The following is a 24,104-nucleotide window of genomic DNA, read 5'->3' as shown; positions in this document are numbered from 1 at the left end:
CATCACAGGGAATGACTGACAACGAGGCTCTCACCCTCGGGTTATCAAAAGGGCCCTTTACTTCTAGCCTAGGCATCTCGCAGGGGAAAAATCATCCCCTGGGCTGTGCCGGAGCAGCATCCTCTCGCCGGAGGCTGCCGCCGGGCTGACTTCAGCTAGCTACCCCGTCCCCGAGTGCCCCCGCACCGCCTTCCCTGCCTTTCCCGTCCCCTTGCCCGCTCCCTTCCCACCGCTGGGACCGTCGCTCTTGCAGCCCGTGGAAGGTGCTCTGCGGGAAGGGGGAGTCACCGAGAGGGGCACGGCCGGGGGCACGGCCGGGGCGGGGGCGGCGGCGGGGGCGGTGCGGTGCGGGCGGCGCCGCCCGGCACATATAAGCGCGGCGCGGCGCGGCGGGGCCCCGGCGCCGGTGCTGCTGCCGGTACCGTCCTTGTCCGCCAGCTCCCTCCGGGCTGCCCGTCCATCCCTCCGACCGTCCGTCCCCTTCTCCATCCCCGCCCGCTTTGTTTTCTCGCCGTCCGCGGGCTCGGGCCCCCCACGCCGCTGCCACCCTGAAGTTTCTGGCGGTGCTGCTGGCGGCGGGCATGCTGGCTTTCCTCGGGGCCATCATCTGCATCATCGCCAGCGTCCACCCGGCCGGCACCGCCGCGCCCGCCGCCGCCGCCGCCGACAATGACTCGGCCGCCGCCGCCCTCCTGCCCGCCGCCGACAAGGGGCTGGGAGCGCTGCACGGCCCCGCCGAGGCTCTGGCCAGCGCCGGGCCGCGCCTGCCGGGGGGGCCGCCGCTCTTCAGCCGCTTTGTCTGCACCCCGCTGAGCACCGAGTGCCCGGCCAGCGGCACCGGCAGCGCCGCCGGCAGCGCCGCCGGCCCCGAGGAGCTGCTGGCGCTGCGGAGCGCGGCGGCCCAGCTGCGCCGCACGGCGCTGGAGCAGAAGGAGCGGATCCGCATGGACCAGGAGACCATCCGGGAGCTCACCGGCAAGCTCAGCCGCTGCGAGGGCGGCCTGCGGAGCTCCCCCGCCGCCGCCGGGCTCCGCGCCGCCCCGCGCCCCGGAACCATGGGCCACCCTCCCGACGAGCCGCCCGCCGTGCGGGAGCTGGAGGAGGCTGTCCGCACCCTCCAGGACCGAATCGACCGGATAGAGGTGCGAGGGATGCTCCTGGGGGTCTGGGAGGGATGGCCCCAGGGGATGACACTCCCAGGAAAAGATGTTCCTGGGGTCTGGGAGGGATGGTCCCAGGAGATGATGCTCCCACACGTGCCATTCCCCCGGGCCTGCAGCCACATGCACCCCGAACTAGCTTGTCCCCCTCATGAGGCTTCAGGAAGGTTGTTCTTGCCTCCCTCTCTCCTGAGCTATCTGCCCAGGGGCAAGGGACTCACCTTGAGCTCTCCTCTCTTTCCACACAGGGTAGTCCCAAAGCACCAGTACTGCCCACTTTCCCCCCAGTCTGCACCCAGCTAGGGTACCTTGCTTGCCCCAGAGCACCTGCTAAGGACTCCTCCAGAGCAGGCTGGCAGCTTCAGGGCCAAATCCTGCCCTTTAGCAAAAAGGTAAATCCCATCTGATGCCATCATGGTTATGAATGGGACGTCTCACAAAGTGAAGTGCAGTGCCGCCCACCATGAGCCTGGCACCCTTTCCCCACATGGTCCATAGGAGCTGGAGAGGGAAGGGCACAGCTGGAGTCATTCACTGTGCCCATTCCTGGGGCATTGGGCTGTTGGCACTTGGGATGCAGCCCCCTGGTCCCCATTCTGCAGCAGCTGTGCAGCGTGTGCCTGGCAGGCTCAGCCCTGGGCCAGCCACAGTCCAGTGGCACCAAAGGCTCTGCCATGATGCTTGTCATGGGGCACATCACGGAGTGCACGTGAGCACTGATTTATTTGGGCTCAGCAGTCCCACGGAACTTGGCAGACTTTGCAGGATATGGCTGTGGCAATGGTTTTGGCACGTGAGAGCTACAAGAGGAGAGTTGTCTGTTTTCCCTGTGGGAATTGCTCCAGGTAGGGATCGCTCCCTGAGGTCTGTCAAGTGTCAGAGCCACCTGCAAGGAGCCTCCTGTGAGCCCTCAACCCTCTCATCATCCTGTTCTGTTCCCTGTTGCCCTCTCCACTCTTTCCTGGAGTGTGGAGCTAGGAGATGGGGTCACGCAGCACATTTTGGGGTCCCTCTCCTCAGCTTTGCCCTTTTAACCCCACTCACTACAGACGTGTGGGTGCAGCAGCAGGCAACGGATGGGAAATTCAGAGCCACTAAGGTCACAGGCTGAGAAATGAGGCTGGGAGAGAGGGTTACTGTAATCAATGGAGACATGAACAGGAATAAAAAGACAATAACGCAAATAAACGCATGAAGACGAGAAGGAAAAGAACTGGAAGACCAGAGAGGAAGCACCTGTGAGCTGCCAGGGTAATGCACACACAGGCACAAGAAGAAACACAGAGGCATGCCAGGCACATGCAGGGAGAGTGGGATGAGCAGCCTATCTGACACGTTGCCCAGAGCTAAATGCAGCTGCAGGGAGTGACAGACCCCCCCCAAAAAAAACCCTGCAGCCCTAAACAAATGATTTTCCATCAGTGGAATAACACAGCAGGTATACTCACCCAAAAATAAAGCAGTGAAATAAGTATCTGCACACATAGACCAGATGATGCATGGTGGGACAGTGCCCAGCATATCAGTTTGGATCTTGGGAGCATCAGGCCACAGGGGCATGTTCTCCCTCTTCTCCATTGGGCACCATCACCCATCAGCTGCCCTGGCCCCTCTCCTGGGGTTTCTGATAGTGGTGGGAGGTTTGGGGTGGAGGAGGAGGAGGGTGAAGCTCACAAGGGTTGGAGCAGGCTGTCACATGCACCTAGGGAGCCTAAAGTGGTGCTGGGATGAGGCTCATGCCCACACTGATGAGGAAGCCAAGTGGCACATGACCAAAAATGTTTGGTTTTGTGTTGCCAGGGGCCTGAGGGTCCCAAGTTTGCTCTGCAGGGGAGACACAGCACCCTGAGGCTCAGTGAGCCTTGTCGGGTGAGGGAGTAGGGCAGTGTGTTACAGGTGGGCTGGACTTTGTCTGTCCTGGCTCCCACCTGGTAAAAAGTGTCACCTGTGTGCACCACACCCCTGTGATGGCTGCAGCTCTGCCAGCTGAGCCTTGTGGTCACAGCTCAGCCATCCACTGAAAGTTTCCTGTGGCCTCCCTCTCCAAATTGCCTCCCACCCCACCCCAGGAGCAGACACCTAAAACTTCTTGGTGGGGTACCTGCACTCTTCTGTCCCGCATGGCTCCAGCTGTCAGCCCTGGGAGCCTTCCTGGGGTACCCCATGACACGGGAGGCACTCTCAGCCTCCACAGCTATCCTGGATGACGGCAGTGATCATCCCAAAAGATGACCTGGATGGGGACAGTCCCGGGGTGGCTCTCATGTGCTGAAGACTCTGCAAAACCCACTGGGGCGGAGAGGAAATGCTGCCAGTCCTGTGGTGGTTTAGTCTCAGAAGAGAGATGACACAAAATGCCATGAGCTGCTCTGGGAAGGCTGTATCCCAGGGAGTCTCCAGTCAGGTTGGCCAGCAGGGATTACTGCTGGATGTTTCAGAGCTGAGACTGCGGGGAGGGGGCTGGTAGAAGACTGCTGATCTAATCTGGGCACTCTCAGCCCTGTCTGTAAGGCATAACAAGATTTATTCATGCACTGAAAAACCTATTAAGGCATTTGTTTCTTAATTTTGTCGGCATGGCAGAAGGATTTCCCAGGACAAGATGCAGGGAGGGCCCCCACGGTCTCACTTTTTGTCCCCTGCCATTTCTGTGGGGCTGGGCTAGCATCAGCACAGCATTCACACATCTTCTCTCACCTCTTCCTAACGCCACCCGAGGCACTGATCGTCCTTTCCTCACTCACAGCAGCCTAGTTAGGCTTTTTCATCCCGGTTTCGAGGAGTCCCCCCCCCCCCTTTCTCTCAGCACGTGCTCATGTCTGTGCACTCTGCTGCATCTTGGAACACAGAGCCGAGGGTCCCAGGTGCTCCTTTTCCATGCTTTTAGTTATTGCTGCAAGTGGAAAGGGATCGGGGAGAGAATCACCTTGGCTGCCTGGGCTGTGCCGAGATGCGGATGCATCTCCCTTCTCCCCATCATCCCTTGCAGGAGAGAGGAGCGGGAGAGGGCACAGCCTGATGGGGGGACCTGGTGGAATCGCAACAGCCTGTTTGCTCCTCAGCTGGTTCGTGGCTGTGCCATTGCAGCTGGTGACCTGGCTGCGGGCAGGAAACGCCCGGGTAAGGGAATGGGAATGGTAGTGACCTAGCTGCTTCCCTCCTGCCTTCATCTCCAGCAGTGTGGGGATGTAAACACCCAAACTGTGACAGTCCCAGCCTGCCCTGAGAGGTTTCAGGGGAACAGGATCAATGGTGAGCCCTTCTCTTGTGAGGAAGAGGGAAAGGCTGATCCATTCCTGTTTTTATTCTACTTCATGTGATCCCTTTCAGAGTTCAATCATCCCCAAGGTCCTGCCTGGGTCCAAAGAGGTGGCAAGGTCTAAAACCCCCTGGGTGCAGCAGGTGTGCTGTCCTGCAGCAGTGAGCATCCCAGGGTAGCAGCCACTGAGGAGTTTTGTGCAGGCTGTAAGGATCCACAGCTCCAAGGAATGGAATGGGCCCGCTGTGTGCACGCACCCAGCTGAGCAGCATCATCCCTGGGATGTGCCAGGGCTCCATCCCACAGGCATCGTCCTGTGCTCCTGCCTGCCCTGTCCCAGCAGCCAAGGTGGGTCCTGGTGGGCTGAGGGGGAGCAGCAGCACCCGGACTTGCCGGTGCATTAGTAAATGAGACTCTGATCTCCTTATGTAAATCAAAGTGCATTTGCTGGCTGAGGGCTGCAGCCCCAGTGAGCACACGCCGGCACGGCTGCCGCAGCCCCCTGCCCCCACCTCCCCCTCCCCACCCCCTGCCAGCCGCTGACATTTAACGTGATTAATTTTACCTGGCATCTTTCAATCTTTTTTTGCCGGTTCTGGTGGCCAAAAAGCGTGGAACGAGCCTCCCCCACAGCCACTGCCCACTCCCCTGCTGCCTGTGCGGCGGCAGATGGAAAGCCGGGTGCCTGCCGAACAGCCAGGGAGAAGGCGCTTCCCCCCCTTCCCCTCCCCAAAGGTCACCAGTAAATAACAGCTGCACATCAACCATTAATAATTTTGCAAATAATTTGCCTTGTGGGAAAGATGCTCGAGCGGCAGCTCGGAGATGAGGATCATGGCTGGGGGATGCGGCCCAGCCTGGCGTCAGGGACATCACCCAGCACGACTCGGCTGCTCGGGGTAGAACGCGGAGTCCAGTCTGTCCTGCCATCCTCTGGCTGCAGGGATACGGATGGTGTTTGCTGGGATGGCCCTGAAACCCTGCCAGATGGGGGTACTGACTACAATCCCTTTCCAGAAGGAACATGGGGTCAGCAATGGTTTAAGTTGGCCATGTGGCTCCGGCTGTCAGTGCCCTGGCTGCCAACTTGGGAGGACCAGCAAGAGCTGGAGACAGGGCTGGATGGGGAAAAACTCGGGAGGGGGGAAGAAAGTGAATGAAAGGGGAAAGACACAATGTGTGTGCATGGGGAGAGGCATCAGGAAGAGATGCTCTACAGCCAGAGAAATGAAAAAGCCATAGGGAAAAAAGTTACAGAGGGAAGAAAATAGCAGCGAGGAGAAAAGCAGGAGGAAGAGGGAGGTAAAAAAAAAGTACTCAGTCACTACTGAATAATGTAGGGCAGGCTATCAGGGGCTAGTCAGAGTGACAAAATCTCCCAGCTTTTCCTTTTTTCGTCATTAACAGATGGAGCCATGCATGAAAGCAGGGACGTAGGCTCCAAACCCGCAGCTCGAGCAATCAAAGCGTGCGGCAGACAGGAGCGTGCCAGCCTCCGCTGTAGCCAGGCAGCCTGAAAGGATGAGAAAAGCTCTTGGAGCCCACGGGATGTGGTCACAGAGGCAAAGGCAACCCCATCCCACTTGGGCTGCCTCCTGCCAAAATGCAGCCAGCTCAGCTTGGGTACAAATGCAGACAGCCCCAGGTGGGAACTATCCTTGCCAAGAGGATGAGAATTAACCTTTCCACTTCCCTTCCCTCAAGATTCCCTTCTGCCTCTACCCTGCCTTCCATCAGGTGGATCCCCAAGACCTCTTTAAAAAAAAAAAATAAAAGCAAAAGAGTTAAAGCTTCTTTCACACTGGCTAATCCTTCAGTTTTGCAAAGACCAAAGGTAGGATTCTCTTTGCTGGGCTGCCCAGAGCAAGCTGGCAGTGAGAGCTGGCATTTGGTCAGGGCTGGCAGATGTCCCCAGCACAACCTCTCTTTTCTTGTTGGGTTTTGCTTTTCCAGGTTGGTTTTCCTCACAGAACCTGCGGGTTTGCCCTGGCAGACCCTGCTGGCAGCTCTTGCAGACCTTGGGGCATCACAACTTCCATTTTATTTGTAGCCTGAGCATGTTGTTGCCCAAGTGGGTACATTTGTGCTCACACCAACACCATCTTCTCACTTTTCCTCTCCCTGCTGTTCCCATCCGCCAAGGCTGCATCCTGCCCAGCCAAACCTGACTTTCTTCCAGCCTTCCCCTCCCCTCTGTTGTTCATGATGGATATCAAAGATTAGGGGTGACATGGGGAGGCATCCCTCTCCTTCAGCTTTGTGTGCAGGATTATCAGATCCTGTCCAGCCTGGAGAAGCTGGATGTAAGAAAGGAAAATGCAGGAAGCCACAACCAGAGGTGAGCATGCTGACCTCCCCCAGGCCAGCTCTGAGGCAGGAGGGAGGTTGTTCAGGTTGACAGGGATAGTATCCCCATGTCCTGCCAGCAAAAGCCACGTGAATGTCCAGGGCTGAAGCAGCCATGCAGATCCCTCAGTGCCGGAGGAGCCAAGGCAAGAGTCTCCATGGCTGCTCCAGCACCTCTGGGAAAGTCTGGCAACACAGAGAAGGTGATTGTCATCTTTCAGAGCCCATGGCAGAGACACTAATCCACTAAGGACACGGGGAAAGAAGAGAGCTCCTATTTACAGAGAAACCCCAGGAGCATGGCAAAGGGTTACTTTCTCCCTTCCAGACTGTTTTCTTCCATCTGGGATGGGGTCTCCCAGTAAGGTGGGATCTGGGGTCTTTGCAGAGTGCAGTAGCAGGTGGGAGCATCTTTACCAGCTGCCATGTTGGTGCCATGGAAATAGTTTTGGTCTGAGTGTTAATCCTGATGGGGCACGACAGGCTCGATGTCCCCAGGTGATGGCTCATGCCTTGAGGACCAGAGACACGACAGCCTGGCTCCAGTCCCACTTCTCCCTGATATCCTGGTGGCCCGGGAGAGGTTGGTTTATGGAGAGCTACCTGGCACACGTGCACGCACCCCCGCACGCCAGCTGAGCTCGGCTAAGAGGATTACAGCCCCATTAAGTGATGTTAGCGTGCTGCTCTAGGTAAGCAGCCTCACGAGCAGCAGGAGTGACCGGGAGCTCCGAGGTCCTGCCCGCATCATTTCCTCATTGTGGGAGGCTGCCTGCAGGAGCAGAGCCAAGGGATGACCCAAACATCCCATCCTCGCTCTGTCTCTGAAGTAGCAGAAAGTCATTAAGAGCAGCCAAGCTTCGTTTTGCAGTAATGAGCTCAATGGGGGCTCTGAGAGGGGAGGTACAAAGTCAGCTGGAGGCTCTTGGAGAGGACCCCAGTGCGGATATGGGACTGTCATCCCAGCACTACCTGTAGTGCTGCAGGCTGGGCATGGCCTTATTTAAACTCTTATAGTGACACTGTGCTGAATTTTCTCTTCTGCGCTTCCTATTCCTGCTATCGTGGCTGCCACCAAATGCAGCAGGAGCTGCCAGCCCGCACCAACGGCTCAGCACCCACTGCCCCGGCACTTGCCCGTGATGCCCTCCACACCAAGATGGAGCAGCTGGAGGAGCAGCTCCTTTCCAAGATCCTGACCCTGCAGAAAGAGCGCCAGGCCGCCAGCACTGACCGCAGCCAGCAGCAGCACAACATTGAGAAGGAGCTGAACTCCCTCCAGAACCGGGTGACGGAGCTGGAGCACGGTGAGTCTTGCCCAGCGGGGATGGAGGTGGGGCAGAGGGTTCCTACCCCGAGGTACATCACCAGGAGAGCCCCAGGACAAGTCACCCCCATCCCAATTACAAGTGCTGACCTTTCTCTCTCCTCCCCATCCTTGCTACGTAGGACCACAGGGCTACAGCTCTCCTGACGCTTTCAAGGTGACCATCCCGGTGCAGAACAACTACATGTATGCCCGCATGAAGAAGAGCCTGCCGGAGCTGTACGCCTTCACCATCTGCATGTGGCTGAAGTCCAAGGCCCTGGCAGGCATTGGCACCCCGTTCTCCTACTCTGTCCCGAACCAAGCCAACGAGATCGTGCTGTTGGAGTGGGGCTCTAACCCCCTGGAGCTGCTCATCAATGACAAGGTCAGCCCAGTTGAAGGAAGGGCAGGAGAGAAAACCCTACCCTCATCTTCCCTGCTTCAATCCCCCTAGGAAATTATATTCCTGGGGGCACTGGTGTGGGGGAGCTGGGAGGAATGGGCCCTAGGTTTATGGTGGGAGGCAGGAGAATTGGAAGGATGGCTCATTGGGGTGAGTTTTGAGGGGGAGAAACAGCACATCTGGATGTCTGTAGATTTTGGGATGCCACCACTACCACGGGGGTGCCCATCTTGCTCTGTGAGGGGCTGGGAGACCCTAGGGTCCCCCAGCAGTCCTACAGAGCACCTGCATCTTGCTCTTCTCTCAAAGGTTGCCCAGCTGCCGCTGAGTCTGAAGGACAAGGCCTGGCACCACATCTGCGTGGCGTGGACCACCCGGGACGGCAAGTGGTCAGCGTACCAGGATGGTGAACAGCGGGGTGCTGGTGAGAACCTGGCCTCCTGGCATTCCATCAGGCCCCAGGGCATCATCATCCTGGGCCAGGAGCAGGTAGGTACCAGTTTGGCACCGAGACCCGCCAGTTAGCATCACTCTAGTGGGAACTGGCTGGGGGAAAAAGGCCCCAAATGGGGTGAGGGGAGGGGACAGCGTGGGCAGGAGCGCTCAGCGGGGCTCTCCTGTCTGTTCATCCAGCCTCCAGGCTGGCCATGCACCCTCATATCCCTTTGGGATAGGGAGAGGGAAGAGAAGATAATGCCTTCCTTGCAAGACATTCCCTGCCTTGTTTCCTTGAACCTCTTCCATGCATTCATCCCCTCCTCTCCTTGCCATCAAGCACCTTGCTCTGCTTCTCCTCAGACTTCTCCCTCTCCCCCTTGCCATTTCCCAGTGGATGCATCCTCCTCTTCTCTTCATCCCTGTCCAATCACCTCTCCTGCTCTTTCCCAGGACACGATGGGGGGCCGCTTTGATGCCACACAAGCCTTCGTGGGAGAGCTGGCACAGTTTGGCGTCTGGGACCACATGCTGGCGCCAGCAGAGATCCTGGGCTTGGCTAACTGCACCTCCCACCTCCAAGGGAATGTGATCCAGTGGGATGACCAGGCGGTGGAGGTCTTTGGGGGTGCCAGCAAGGCAGGCTTTGCCGCCTGCGAGGAAGGGAGGAAGGCGTGAGTGGCCCCCAGCCCTCTCCCCAGCGCCAAGGAGCCCGGTGGCAGCCCCGAAGCAGGGAGCCCCTTTCTCCCCTCCCAGACCAGTAAGCCTTGCTGGGGCAATGCTTGAGCCCCCCGTGCTGGTGTCCCAGGAGGGAGAGGGGCCCCTGGAAGCCTCCCTGTTGTCCCTGTGCTGGTGCTGTGGCTTGTCCTCATTCCTGGCAGGCTGGCTCCTGAGTCTCATCTTGCCTCACTTCTGTTTTGGGTGGAACTCGCTGTACCTGCAGGTGTCCTTGGTACCGTGAGGGTCCTCACCTTGTCAGACCTAACAGGGAGTGGGAAGTAGAACTCCATTTACTTTGAGTGCAGTCCAGCCTCAGTGGGATGCCAGGGTGCAGGCATCACCTGAATACATCCCCTTTCCTTATTTATTTCCAGCAACCACACTGTCCGTTTTTATGAGCCTGCATTCCAGGATCTCACCTCCAGCCCCATCCTTCTCCTGCTGCCCTGGTTTTTCAAATGTGGCCCCAGGAAAGCTGAGGGAGAGTGGCAGAGAGTCAGTGGCACAGCACTTACCCCCAGCACCCCTTTCCCTGCCTCTGCTGCCTGTTTGGGCAGGGCTGCCCAAGAGGAACCAGACTTTTGAAGCAGAGGGAAGAAAGCACTCCCCACCACCTCCAAGCTGGGGGATGGGTCAGCCACCAAGGGAATGGGGGGAATTGGGCAAAGCATCTCCCCCAGCGCTGGCCGAGGGGGAAAGAGTGCAGCACTGCCACCAAAGGGAACAAAAGCAAGAAAAAAAGAGGTGGAGAATGGTGGTGGTCAGAGGAGCCCTGTCATCATCCCCCAATCTTTTGGTACTGGACTGGGCTACTGCCCTTGGTTCCACCCAGGTCCCCTTCTTTAGCGGCTCCTTGCCAGGAACAGGGCTGCCACTGGCCTTGAAACAGGAAGGGTGAAAGAGCAGGCTGGTGTTTTCCCTGTGGAGTGCCTGAGAATACGCCGTTTCCACACTGCGTGGTCACCAACATCTCGATATGTGAGTGTGTGTATGTGCACATGCGTGTGTGTGTCTGGGGGTGGGGTGGGAGGGTTATTTTGGGGCTCTCATGGTAGCTCAATGCAGTGTTCAGCTTCCGGTGTTCCCCTGACCCCAAGTTCCACTTTGGGTGACAGCTGTCCCCGCGCCTGGGGGAGGGAAAGCTGGCAGAAGGGACAGCCCTGCCACCCCCATCCCCTCGCCCAGGGTCTCTGCCAGTGCTGGGGTGGCTCAGCCCACTGGGGATGACACGGCGGGGATGGGGAGCAGCCCTTGTGCCAAGTGGGGACACTGTGACCTTCGTGCACCCTGAGGAGCCGCCCCCTCTCCCTCGCTCGCCCGCGCGCTTTCTCTAATGCACGTTCGTGAAAAGGGCCCCTGACGCGCACCCGTGTTGGGACATTTCTTTTGTAAAGCTGATCGTGAACAATAAACGTGATGTTTTCTGTTCGAGCCTCCTGCGGAGTGCGAGGTTGCTGGTGGGACGGGCGGGAGCGGTCGGCCCAAGATAGATGAGGTGACCTTCTGCAGGGTGTTCAGGGCCTCATCACTGAAGGGAGTTGGCTGGGCCCACCGCTGGCACTACAGGAATATCGTCACAGGGGTTTGGTGTTGCTGCCCCAGAGGAGCAAGGGATGGTGTCACAGTCTGGCCACCTTTGATCTACCCCACTGCAGAGCACTATGGGGTACAGGCTGTGGCTGGTGGGGCATGAGAGCTGGGGAAAATACCTCTCCATGGAGAGAAACAAGTAAGAAATCAGAGCATGAGAGCAAGGAACTCGCATTGAGTAAAAATCTAATTAAGCAGTAGTAATGAGTTTCTGACCTAGCTAGGCACAAGATGGTTCAGGCACGACTCTTGGAGCTCCTATTGTAGAACAATTCGTGACCAGGTCTGCATGGTGCTTTTGCCTCTCAGTGGGTCCTGCTCCTCCTACGAAAAGCACAGCTTTCACCAATATTTGGGGGAAACAGCACAAAGCCAGAGGACTGAGTTTTTCCATTGTTGGCATGCTTGTGGGATCTCCTCTCTGAGTCAGAGCTGCCCCCCCCACTTCTCCTTCTGGAGAGTATTTAATGCCATAAAAGAAAGGTTGGCACTCTCACCTTCAGCACATCTTCAGAAAGCTGAGGGCTGGTTTTGAAGAAAAAGTATGTACTTCAGCTGGAACATTGGTTCAAGGGCCTTGCCGAGCTGAAGGCTCACACCCTCATAACTAAGAGGAGAGGGTTCAACAGGTGCCATCTGCTCGTGTGCCCAAACACCAGCAGCATAACTGAGAAGCACAACATTTTTTAGAGGAGGAAATGTCAAAAAACACTACTGGGATCATAAACTCAGAAAGAGATTAAATGGGGGAGGGGATGGGGAACTGGTCCAGAAGACCCTCCTATCAAAACTGCAGAAGCCCTGCAAAAGGGCTCTTGGGGCTGCTGGCCAAGGCAGGAGAAAGGATGAAGAAGGATGGAAACAGCCTGGCCACTGCTGATGTAGGCTATTGGCAAAACACCCATCTCCCCCGGCGCCCGGAAACCCGGCCCACGTTAAAACTGTGTGTAAATCCTCTCCAGAAAAGCAGAAACAAAGGGGACACGCAGAGATGCTTGATCAGAGCCTTCGGTGCTGCCCTCCTCATCACTGCCAAATGATGCTGGCATGATCCTAATCCCAGCCATGTCCCCGGGATGTGGAGCTGTCATTTCTGGAACAGGAGAATGGGGGGAGCTCAGTGGCAGAGCTTCTGCAGGGCAAGCTCCTCTCCCCCAGAGGTTCACAGCCAGTTAGGCAGACCTGGGGGCACACAGGAAAATTTGATAGAATTTTCCCAAATCTTTTAAAAGCTTCCAGCAAATGCCTCCACATAAGGCTCTTCAGGAAACAAAGGCATTATGGAGAGATTAGAAACTGGATGGCAGACGCAAATGAAGAGCAGAAATAAATATTTGATTTTCATCCTGCTCTGGCTCCCTGCAGGAAGCGATGTCTGCTTCTTACCGTCTGAGGAGGAGGAGAGCAAGATGAGACCATTTCTTTTCACTAAGCCAAGCCTTGCAGGAGCTGCAAACCTGCGACAGGGCTTAAAAGGTAGAGGAGATGACAAATCAATAGCGTTGCTGGCTGCAAGGAGTAATTACAATGGCTTACACATATTGCTTGCTTCTAAATTAACCAGGAGCACTCAGGAGAAGCCCTGTGTCTCTCTAAGGGCAGCTGTTTAGAAAACAACGTGTTGTGCACTGAAGAGATGAGGAACAACAAAGTCAGCCATGAGGGAAAGAGGGGGGGTAAAGAAGGAAATTTTAAACAATGGTGTGGAGAAGGTTTTGTGTTTGTGGTAGGTGCTTCAGATGGTTGGCTGTGTAGTGTCCAGATATCCAGGATAGAGGGGAAAAGGTGGAGGGCACCCAAGAGCTGGGCAGTGCAGGGGCACCGCTGGGCTGTGGCAGTTCAGCAGGAGCTGGCACAAGAGGAGATGGTGTGGGAGACAGGCCAGTGTGATGGATGCCATCCATGTGCTGTCCTCTGTCTCCCTGCCAAGTGGCTGTAAGCACACTTCTAGGAGAGGAAAGGGACTGCCATTTCCTTTCCTAATCTGCAGGACTTGCTGCTGCAGGGCTTTCTGCTAGCCAAGAGCTTAGCCAGACTCAAATACCACCCACCCGATACTCCCAAAGGGTTTTGTCCAGCAGTGAAGAAGACCAAGTCAAACATGGCAACGGGAAACCTTCAGGCCTGATGGCTATTAATTATTGTGTTTGAAAATGCTAACGTTTATGAACCCCTCCAGCTCCTGTCCCTCCTTCCAGGGGGCACCACTGGCCATATGGGCTCTGCCTTCCCAGAGACATGGGAAATCCTGGGACCCACGAGTTCAGAATGGACTTTGGGGATCTTCTGTGCTCCCCAATACCTGCAACCTCAGCAGAGTTTGCATGTCACAGCTCCCTGCAGTGTGTCAGCCTCCTGGTGCCCTCAAACGAGGTCAAGCCAGCCCATACTTGTCCCCAGGAGATGACTTCCAAAGCCAGCCCATACTTGTCCCCAGGAGATGACTTCCAAAGTCCCCACTACCTCCTCTGCCCTAGCAATGGGGCGCTGCCTAATTGCCTCCTTTCACCTCCCTGTCCTGCTGGGAGCCTCCCTTGCTCCCTCCCAGAGCCAGGAAGGCTCATTAAGACTTGTGCAGCGCTCTCACAGGGAATGCAACACGATTCCGGAGCATCTGGCACAGGAACAGCCCCCGCACGGCTGCTAGTGCTGCAGCAACAGACCTTACTCACAGTAGCTGTCATTACTAGAGGTAGTAGTTACGGAATCATGTGCTGTGTTTCCCAGCAGACCAGGGGATCTGGCTGTCCCAAAGTGAGCTGCCCTGTCCTCTGGCACAGAGGCTGAGCTGCTCCCAGCTGCCTCCTATTTCTGCACACCAGTGTCCCCATCTCTGCCTTCCCTCAGCTCCACATGGTGGAGGTTCTGATCCCAGCAAAATGTGGCTTCAGCCACGGGGCCTCCTGAGAGGTGCCCCCACACCATCCTGAGGCAGCTGCAGGGTGGACCTCGGTGTGACCCAAGTGCCCAGCCTTGGCCCTCTGTTACTACCCAAGGCAGTGTGGAGCAGTGCCCAGTGCCTGGGCTGCGGCTGACAGGCTGCACAGCAAGCTCCAGCCCTCCTGCTTTACCACAAAGAGGAGATGGGGCATGGCGGAGCCTGTACCCACAGGGACAATGGGGAAGTCCCAAAATCTGGCCAGAAACAGGTAAGAAAAGAAAGAAAGAGAAGTGTCCTCCGCCTGATGAAGAGTCAGCTTGCTGTCTGGTCAATGAAGATGACTAAAAGAAAGCATAAGGCAGTATATTTACATTTGTATATTTGTATATTTGGCAGTCAGTGGTTACTTCTCTGTGCTCAGCTAAGGAATACAACACACCCTCATATCAGAAGGCAAATGGTACTTTGTTTCAATGCATTTCACTGTGCCTGCTGAAAGCAAAGGGATGAAAGAGTCTCCACCTCTGATTAGTGGCAAATAAGGCATGACCAGCCTTATTTGCCAGAGCCAGAGCAAAGCAACAATTCCAGCTACCTACAGATCCACAGGGGTGAACTGAACCCTTGCTCTGGACTTGCTCTCACCTACAGAAGGGTACCTGGTCCACTAGTATTGGAAACTAAAGATCAGGTGATGTGCTGTCTGTACCATCAGAGCCAGCAGCAAAAGGACCCGTACATGTAACCTTTGTTGGCTCAACAAGGCTTTGACTGGCTTGCAGAGTTACACAGAGGCAGCCTGTGGAAACCCTGCATTTGAGGGTCCAGAAGCCAACTGCTCACATTTTGTTAAGCCAGAGCAGATGGAGACAGGCCAGCAGAACTCTCTCCCCAAGAAGCATCTCTCTCTTGCAGCCCCACTGTATCACCCACCACAATCACAAAAACGTTGTTTTCCCCATCTTTGGGCCCGCTGCAGTTTTTGTTTGGCCATTTTCCTTTAGCTTCTCACCTAGGAGCCACTGATGATTAATCCTCAGGAGCAGTGCCAGCATTCCCCGAGGGAAACGCTCGCAGGGGTCACATTGATCAGAAGCAAAGCACATTTATTTGAACTCAGAATCACATGGACAAGCGTGCTCCCCCCTGCCCCATGCACAGAGGCACATGCACACAAACACACCAGCTCACACTCACTTGCTGCTTGGTAGTAAAAGTGGGTGAACTACACAGGGATTAAAGCATTAAAAAAAACACAGCAAGAACACGGTGCTTGAAAGTGCCGTGTCCCTGGAGAGATTAGAGTAGCTGCCTGGAGATAAAGTAATGATGATGGAAAGATCTTCTTCCTCGCAGAGATTCTCTTCCTAATTATCTTGTCTGAAAAGAAAAAATGATGATCTCCTAGCTTTTATCTGTCTCTTGACAATTTTAGCTCTGTGCCTGCCTTGTTGCAAGAGGCCCAAAAGAGGAAGGAGAAGGAATTAGCCCAGGAGGCAGGAATGGTAGGAGAACGAGCGGCACAGGAGGCAGTGCTTCATTTTTGTCACCACCAGCAGCCACAGAAAAGGAAAAAATGAATGATCACCACAGCTTTGTCTTCCCAAGCCCTAAGGCTGCTTCCCTGCCTCCAGCACGGCTCTGCCAGGCAAAGGACAGCCAGGAGGTCGGATTCAGTGCTGAACCTGTGAAAGAAATAACAAGGCGTTCTCCCCATGATCACAGGGCAGAGCTTGGTGCTACAGTGAAGGAAGAGGACTCCTGAGCTGGCAGGGGCAGGAGAACGCCCAGACTGTTCCGCCCCCACTCTTTTCCTTCTCGAACAGCTGGAAAGCAAATTCTTCTTTCAGCAGGCAGCCAGCAGCAAGAACATTTCAAACACACACCAGCCAGAAGGACCACATGAAAAATCAGACCCATGAGCCACTCTGCAGAACAAGGATGGCCACTGGTGGAAAACCAGGCATCACACCCAGCAGCTGGGACTGTGAACAGAAGTCTTTCCCTTGGTATTATCCTTGCTGCTTCTCCATCTGTGTTAATTTCAGATGAATGCAATGCTAGACCTCCCTGAAAACTGTTCAAAGTCTTGGTTTAGAGGCAATCGGTGTTTGGCTAGCAGGGTGCAGAGACACCAGAGGTTTTGCAGCAAGCCCAGAGGCAAGGAAAACCTCAAAACAAGCAGATATTACAAGCATAAAGCTATTGGGGGGACGGGGGGAGATTTTTTTCAGTGGGGTTGGAGGCTGGTGCTATAGGAGCTGTTTGCAAAGTCATGATTCATCCCCACAGCATCACTTTCTTACATCCTTACAACATCAACATCCTTACACTGCTGTTGACATGCAAACAGGAGCTGTTGCCTCTCTCACACAACGAGAACGGTGTCCAGTTCTGGAATCCCCAGTTCAGGAAGGACATTGAGGTGCTGGGGCATGTCCAGAGAAGGGCAATGGAACTGGTGAAGGGTCTGCAGCACAAATCCTGTGAGGAGCAGCTGAGGGAGCTGGGACTGTTCAGCCTGGAGAGGAGGAGGCTCAGCAGTGACCTGATCACTCTCCCATTCCCTGAAAGGAATGCAGCCAGGTGGGGGTCAGCCTTCTCTCCCCAGCAACCAGACAGGACAAGAGGACAGTCTTAAACTGCACGGGGCAGGTTCAGGCTGGACATTAAGAGGAATTTTTTCACAGAAAGTGATCAGACATTGGAGTGGGCTGCCCATGGAGGTGGTGGGGTCACCGTCCCTGGAGGTGTTTAAGGAAAGACTGGCCAGTGCCATGGTCTGGTTGACATGGTGGTGTTCGGCCATGGGTTGGACCACGATCTCAGAAGTCGTTCCTAACCTGATTCTGTGATTAAAAAAAAAAACAAACAAAATTGCTCCAAATCGCTCTTTGTTCTTATATTTATCCTTGTCGTTTAAAAGAAAAAAAAAAAACAAAAAACAAAAAAACAACAAACCACAAAAAAACACCCCAAAACAAACCAAAAAAACCCTAGAACTAGAACTAGATCCCTAAGAGGTTTTAAGTCAGAAAAATATACATTAAGTTGCCGGACGCCAGGTTGGAGGTCGGGGGGCCCGGGACAGCACAGGCGCTCCATGGCCACCCCACTGCCGCCTGCGCCCCAAGGCCCCGCGCGGCGGCCGGCAGCGAGGCAGCCAATCAGACGCGTCGGGCGGCACGCCCCGTCCAATGGGCGCGGAGGGGGGCGGGACTTCCCGCTCCCGTTGCTATGACAAGCGCGGCTCTTCCTTAGCAACGGCGCTGGGCCGCGGCGGCCGCGCAGGTGAGGCCGCGCCCGGGGCTCCGCGGTCCCGCTCAGCGCCGCTGGCCGAGCTCTTCCTCCGCGGGGACGAGGGCGGCGGACCGGTGTGGCGGGGCCCCTTCGGCTGTGCGGTCCGCTCGGGCCGCGTTCCGCTGCCTCACACCCTCGGGCTGTGGCCGCGGGCACGCCCCGGGCTGGGGGTGGGTATTGAAGTGGCTCCCGGGGGTGGCGCCAGCCAGGTTGGGGTTCTGTCCTGCGGAGGTCGTGTCTGTGGCACCTGCGGGTCCCACGGCTATCATGTGACGGCTGGTGGTCTGACTCGGTGCTTTAGCCAACAGCTCTATGTACGTGGCATAAATGGTTGTTGTGTCGCCTGACACCGTGTTGGTTTCTTTTTCCTTTTAATATGAGGTCACCCTTGCTCCCTCTGGGTAGGAGAGGAAAATGCTTTGTTGTGGGTGAAAGAATCAGAGGGAGGAGCGCGGTGAAGTGCTCTGAATCTCTCAGTGCTGTCCCTCTGCGCTGCCCGAGTAGAGGCAGGCTGGTAATGAGGCCATGAGGCACGTCCAGAATTTTCCCATATGGCCCTTCCCAGCTGACAAATGCTCGGGCATCTGAGGAGCAAGCGCACAAACGAGACCAAAATGTTCCTGTTAAACATTTCCGTCCAGACAAGTACGGAGGTTGTGTGCCTAAAATACTCCTACCCTTCTCTTGTAATGTACAGTTTGAAACTATTGCAGATAATGGTGTCCTGGGAAAATCCTTTTGGAATTAATTAAGAGTAGTAGTGGCTGATATGTTGTTCTCTTGTCCTCTCTTGGAAGCTGTACCTTGGCTCAGCTCTTCCCCCAAGCTCCACTGGTGCTTCTAGGAAACGCTGTGCTCCTCACTTCTGGAAAAATAAATGGTTTAATAATTTGTTTGCATTAATGGTCTATGAGCTAAGTCTCTCAGCGGGGTGTGAAGGTGCTGTTGAGGAAATGGCAAGTGTGCAAGATAGCATGATATTCTCATAACAGTTTCATTTGCCTTTGGTTTTAACTGAAAGCCATTTGTCTCTTGCCCGTGTTTGTTTTTTTGAGGCAGTGTCCTCTAGGCCAAGAAGCGACTCCTCCTGCTGAAGAGAGGAACACAGAGCCCTGTTCCTCTCAGCTGGCTGTGCCGCAGCACTTGCTGAACTCCAGGTAGCCCCTGCACCCTTTCCTGGAGTCCCTGTGGAAGGACCATGGAAGAAACTGAGGAGGAAAAAAAGGACGAGGCCGATTATAAAAGGCTTCACAGTTTTCCTCTGATTAGGGTAAGGAGGGGGATGGATTACACATTTACCAGTGTCAGAGATACGAAAATCTGCCTTCATTCTTACTGTCCTTCTCCTGCTGAGTAGCTGCTGGGAGAACATGTGTACTGCTGGTCCTATGGAGAGATCCTGGTTGTCACTGCTGCTTTTTCTCCCTCTTCTTGACCTCTCCTGGGGAAATCTAATAGGTCCAGTGTCCCCATGTCAGCCAGAGGAAGCCTGGGGCAAAGTGATCCATCAAACAGATTGAGAGCACGCTGCCTTTGGAGCCCTCTCCTGTGTTTTAGATGCAGCTTGCTTTTTTGTCCTAGAGAAGCTAGAGCAAAAGATCTTGCTAGCCAGCCAGATAGCAGCAGCAAAAGAAAAGGCTGTGTAACTTTGATTTCTTTGTTACTCATATAGCAATAATTAAAGACTGAGGTTGAAACAGTGTTAGTGTGCTTTCCCTTTATCTTATAGCAGAAAAGCTGGCAAATGTCTTGATCTCCTCCTTTAAGCTGTGCTTACACAGTGCTGGTTTTCATGTAGGTAGAGAATTCCTCATTGGCTGAAGCAATGGTTCACTTTTAATGCAGTAAGCCCTTTTCATATTTACAGTGTCTAAGCCTCTGATAGAGCCAATGCAGAAGTTAGAGCAACCTACTGTTGCCTTGTGTCCAGCTCTTATTTTTCTGCTTAGTTGTCTTGTCTGTTTGCCCTTTCCAGCACTCGGACATGCCGGAGGAGATGCGTGTGGAGACCATGGAGCTGTGCGTCACGGCGTGTGAGAAGCACGCCACCAACAATGAGGTACCGGCCACCTCCCACAATGGGCAGCCTGCTGTTACTGCAGTTCAGGGAACCTGCAGGAGCAGGGATAAGGGTCCAGGGCAGACTGGAGTCAAGTCCTGGCATCTTATTACTCTCTCTGCACTAAGCTAGGGTAGAAGGAGGCAAAGAGCTTGGCCAGATCTCAGATTCAGATCCCTTGGTCTGCAAGATCCATAGGAGCACTTTTCAGAGATTAGTAGTGGTGCTGGCTCCCAAACCTTAGCTCCTTGCTTATCCTGCCTTCCTGAGACATGCTTCCACTCTGTTCATAAAATGCCCTGTGTCCTGAGGGCTTGGTTCAGAACTGCATGGAGTCTCTTGTTTTGGGGATGAGTACATGACAGTCTGTTAAGTATTCCCTCTTGGCTTGAGGACCAACAATAAAGGGGAAACATACCTTGCTTCATGGGCAGGACACCGCCTGTCACTGCAAAATCTTCCTCTCGATTTTTTTTTTTAAATTTTTTTTTTTTTTTTTTTGATCAGGTAGGGTGTGATCTGGGAGAAGCAAGTCTTTTAAAAGTCAGCCTACTTTCAGTGTTTTGGTAATTAGCTGGAGAAAAAAATGGACTCCTGTAAAAATAGCTGCAGCTTAGTGACCTGAATCAGCTCTCATGGTCACTGCAACCAGCATAACTCCAGCAGCATCTAAAGCAGAACTCTTGCTTCAGACTGTATGAGCAACAGAAGTGATAGAGTTCTTTAATTTCTCCTGACTGCTGTGCTGGAGGCTCCTGAGACCATTTCTACCCTTGGGGTTACCTCTGGAGAGCTCCCAATTTCTGCAGTGCAGCTGCTATACCTGTTGTCCAGGCTTGAGTGTGGCTTAAGCAGTCTTAAAGGGAGGAAAAGATTAGGCAGATGTTTGCATAAAACCTTCCTGTTTGCTTTGTCTCACCCTATGCTGTATTCCTTAATGTTCTCCAGAGTGCTGCCAAGATGATCAAAGAGACAATGGACAAGAGATTTGGGTCCTCCTGGCATGTGGTGATTGGGGAAGGTTTTGGCTTTGAGATCACTCATGAGGTGAAGAACCTGCTGTACATGTTCTTTGGTGGCAGCCTGGCCGTGTGTGTCTGGAAGTGCTCCTGACCCCTGGCCGGGTCCCAGACTTGCTGATTACAAGAGATTTCTTCCTGCTCTTGACAAGTTTTGTATGATCTGGAGGTGGGGCTTTATTTTTAATACTTAAATGTCAAGATTTCTTTTTTTCATACTGACGTAACAGTTCTGTGGGATACATAAAGTTGCGTGTGTGTGTGTGTGTGTGTATAAACTTGCTAAACTGTCCTGTCCTTGCTTGTGGGATTTCTCATCTGTCTGTGGCTCTTTCCTTCGTGTTTGAGCTGGAGCAGGAAGGAAGTGAGGAATAGGTAATCTCACAACACACTGCACGGCAGTGCTAGCAGGGGAAAGGAAAAACAAAAAGGTGCTATCTAGCTCTATGATTTCTTTAACTCCCATTTATTCCACACAGTTTTCCTCTCTCCTCTGCTCTCTCTGCTACCATGCAGCATGGCTCTGACCAGCACTTGTCTTTCCTCTCTCTGGATGCTGCTTATACATTCTTCCTCCCTTCTAAGATGTCTGTGCAGACCTGACAGCACCAAGGGTCTCCCTTCAGGCTGCCTGTGGAGGTGTGAGCCACTGGGAAGCAGTCCCAGATTGCCCTTCCCTGCTGTTTTGGGAGGGTACAGCAGCTGAGCTGCCTGGGTGTAGGAGGTTGCTATGCAAACTGCCCCCTCCTTTCTCACCCACAGCACACTGAGACAGCATGAAAACACAGGCGGCTGACGACGCCTGGGGAGTGGGTGAGAGCTCTTTTTAAGGCTCAAATGCCTCGCTGTCAGTTCCTGGGGGTGTTGCAAGTGCTGTGTACTTTCAGCATCTTGTTTGGAGGCTGACAGAGGAAGGAGGCTCCATGTGAAATATAACTTGGTCATCAGAAACCTAATGTTTCTCTGGACTTGCTTTCTTTTAGCCTGTTTAATTTTTTTAAAGCTGTCGGTGTTGGAGGATTGAATGAGCGTAACTATGTTACGTGTATGGCTTATTTATAAAACCTGGGGAACTGTGTTTTTACAATAAAAGTTTAGTAAAATGTCTCTGTGTGTGTTTATGTAGGCTAAGTAGCTCAAGAAACATGGAAATAAGTAAGCTGTGGTGTGGCAAATGACAGTGACAGAGTTCCATCCTGCAGGTTTCCTCTCACCCTCCCTGTTCAGCACCTTTTACCAGTGCAAGCCATGATGGTGAGGAGGGTTGCCAGGCCCATGGTGCTGCTGGCCACATCCCTCTGTGCAGGCAGCTGTCTAAGCAGTAGCAGCAAGGGAATGTAACTGTGTCTGTTGCCTCACCAGTGTGCCTCAACTCTGACCCTTGGAGTCTCCTTAATTTTCAGATTTTCTCTCAGAATGTTGTCAGCTGGCATCTCTAGTCCAGTCCATAATTCAAGTCTGTAGGATCTTCCTGCATTAATGCTTGTGGTGGATCAACCTGGTCTTACAAGTCCTTTTGTTCCTTTTTCTGAACCTCAGATGTTATGTTAGAGATGTCCTTTCTCAATTTCATTGTGTTAGGAGCCAGGAATTGCAGTAATATGAAGACAACTAAGAATTATTTCAAATTTGGACCATCTGTGCTTGGCTGTGCCAGGGTAGGTTGGTACCATGATTCCTGCCCCACGATCAGGACTGTTGTGCTGTGTAGAAGAGCCCAAATCCTCTGAGCTGTCTCATCGTGTGGTTGTTCTGTGTCCCTCCAGCTGGCTGACTTTATGTGAAAATAGTGCTATTGGCAACACTTTCTACAGCTGGCAGGTGGAAAACATTACTTCTTCTTCTGCAACTTTCTCTCTTCTAAATTCAGAGCAAGAGGTAAAGTCTTTAGAATGCCCCATGCTAGAGTGGGATGATCCCTTCAGCCATACCACCATCACTTTAATTGTGCCTCTTTCACACTAATGAATAATTAACTGTTCTGCGCATATGCACAGGCGTGCTGGTCATGGGAGTCTCTGCAGGGTCGTGGTGACCTGCAGATGACCACGGGCAGCTGCTGACCTCAGCACACAATCTCTTGGACTTGCTGCCTGTTTATCTTCTTGGCCACCAGCTGACAAAAGCTAATGTCTCTACGATCTGCACTGGCAACAAGAGAAGGGTGAGTGCTCCCCAGCCTTCTCAAAGCCTGTGTGCAAACACTGAGGTGAACTAGGTGTGAACGTGCAGCAAGTCAGCTGCCACACTGCCATTCTCAGCAGGTGAGCACAAGGTAGCTCACAGGAGAGTGGCAGGCTATTTTTATTCACAAGGGTAGAAGCTTTCCTACAGGAAGTTACCATGAGGAGGCAAACCCTTGTTAGCTGGTTTGCATTCCTGTCATTGGTATTGTTCCTGAAGGCACAAGCATCAGCCTCCAAAAGCGTGTCTGTGTGTGTCAGAGCTTGGGGCAAGTGTTCAATCAGATCAGTTGTCCTGCCTGTTGCAAGTTGAGCTATGCTTTGCTGGCCATGTGCTAGAAAAAAGACTTTCACCCTCCTTTTGCTGTGGAGCTGGAACATCTTTGGTCATATCTGTAATTTTCAGAGGAGTAAGGTTTTTGGATAAGAGATGGTCCTTATCCTGTGTTTTGGGTCGCAAGATACCCCTCTGTGGCTGATGAGCCTGCTGGATCCAGTTCAGAGGAGGCCACAAACATGATCAGAGGGCTGACGCAGCTCTCCTAAGAAGACAGGCTGAGAGGGTTGGAGTTCTTCAGCCTGGAGAAGACTGTGGAGAGACCTTATAGCACCTTCTAGTACCTAAAGGGTGTCAACAAGAAAACCTGAGAGGGACTTTTTGTCAGGGCCTCTTGTGATAGGACAAGGGTTAGAGGTTTTAAACTAAAAGAGGTTTGTTCTACATTGAATATAGGGAAGAAGTCTTTTAGAATGAGTGGTGAAACACTGGAAGAGGTTGCCTAGAGAGATGGTGGGTGCCACACCCCTGGAAGAATTCAGGGATAGGTTGGATGAGTCTCTGAGCAATATAATCTAGTTCAAGGTGTCCCTGGTCATTGCAAGGACATTGGACTGGGTGACCCCCAAAGGTCCCTTCCAGCCCAAACTAGGATTCTATGAGACTTTGGAGCTTCTAAGGCCTCTCTACTTTTTACTATAAAATTGCTCTCAGTTGCTGGATGATTTTTCCTTATGGATTTTCAGGGGAAAGCTGGGAGTTTGCAACAGTTTTCTTGCTATTGCGTTTTCCTCTCATTTCTTGCCCCCCTGCATATTGCTGCCATTACCCATCAAAGCATCAGGCTGAGTCAGATGTAGAAAATGAGATGAAAAACGCAGGGTGATGGATGGGTGGCAGCCAAAATGACTCTTTCTATCCACCCGTCCCCTAGAGCTGCGATAGCAGCTCAGAGGCTGTGCCTCATGACTTCATCCCTCCCTGCTGAGGGGAGACGGGAACATCATTATCAGCTGCCGATGAGTCCTGATTTGGAGCCAGCAGTGAAAATGTCCTCGGATGTAGGGCTCCTCCTCCGCCCCAAGGGTGGCTCGAACCTGCTGGGAAGATGGAGGAAGAGCTGGAGGGGGGAGATGAGAAGAAAGAGGTGCAAATTCAACCAC

General features: G+C 53.8%; 2 protein-coding genes and 1 long non-coding RNA gene across 5 annotated transcripts; 2 read left to right on the top strand and 1 right to left on the bottom strand.

The window, feature by feature from the left end:
• The first annotated feature begins 386 nt into the window (after nt 1–386).
• Nucleotides 387–11,063, top strand: NPTXR (neuronal pentraxin receptor). Its single transcript, XM_023935097.2, has 5 exons — nt 387–1,142; nt 7,850–8,072; nt 8,215–8,459; nt 8,787–8,966; nt 9,366–11,063. The coding sequence occupies exons 1-5, from the start codon at nt 582–584 to the stop codon at nt 9,588–9,590; spliced, it is 1,434 nt and encodes a 477-aa protein (XP_023790865.2). The 5' UTR covers nt 387–581; the 3' UTR covers nt 9,591–11,063.
• A 3,406-nt stretch (nt 11,064–14,469) lies between these two features.
• LOC111934954 (uncharacterized) lies at nt 14,470–17,247 on the bottom strand. Its single transcript, XR_002867527.2, has 2 exons — nt 17,149–17,247; nt 14,470–16,952 (listed from the first exon to the last, which is right to left on the bottom strand). It is a non-coding gene; the product is annotated as an uncharacterized LOC111934954 (long non-coding RNA).
• Nucleotides 17,248–17,281: 34 nt separating this feature from the next.
• On the top strand, nt 17,282–21,588 carry DNAL4 (dynein axonemal light chain 4). Of its 3 annotated transcripts, none has more exons than XM_086887488.1 (4): nt 17,282–17,394; nt 18,463–18,673; nt 19,379–19,462; nt 20,411–21,588. In XM_086887488.1, the coding sequence occupies exons 2-4, from the start codon at nt 18,602–18,604 to the stop codon at nt 20,573–20,575; spliced, it is 321 nt and encodes a 106-aa protein (XP_086743614.1). In that variant the 5' UTR covers nt 17,282–17,394; nt 18,463–18,601; the 3' UTR covers nt 20,576–21,588. The 3 variants fall into 3 exon arrangements, with proteins under 3 accessions (XP_086743614.1, XP_023790891.1, XP_086743616.1); XM_023935123.2 differs by having other exon boundaries at nt 17,329–17,573; XM_086887490.1 differs by lacking the exon at nt 17,282–17,394 and adding an exon at nt 17,405–17,717.
• The last annotated feature ends 2,516 nt before the right edge of the window (nt 21,589–24,104 follow it).

This window comes from Cyanistes caeruleus, chromosome 4 (genome assembly GCF_971803275.1).
Source record: "Cyanistes caeruleus chromosome 4, bCyaCae1.hap1.1, whole genome shotgun sequence".
Taxonomy (NCBI): Eukaryota; Metazoa; Chordata; class Aves; order Passeriformes; family Paridae; genus Cyanistes; species Cyanistes caeruleus.
The sequence above is the reverse complement of the archived record's forward strand: the minus strand, read 5'-3'. Positions and strand labels throughout refer to the sequence as shown.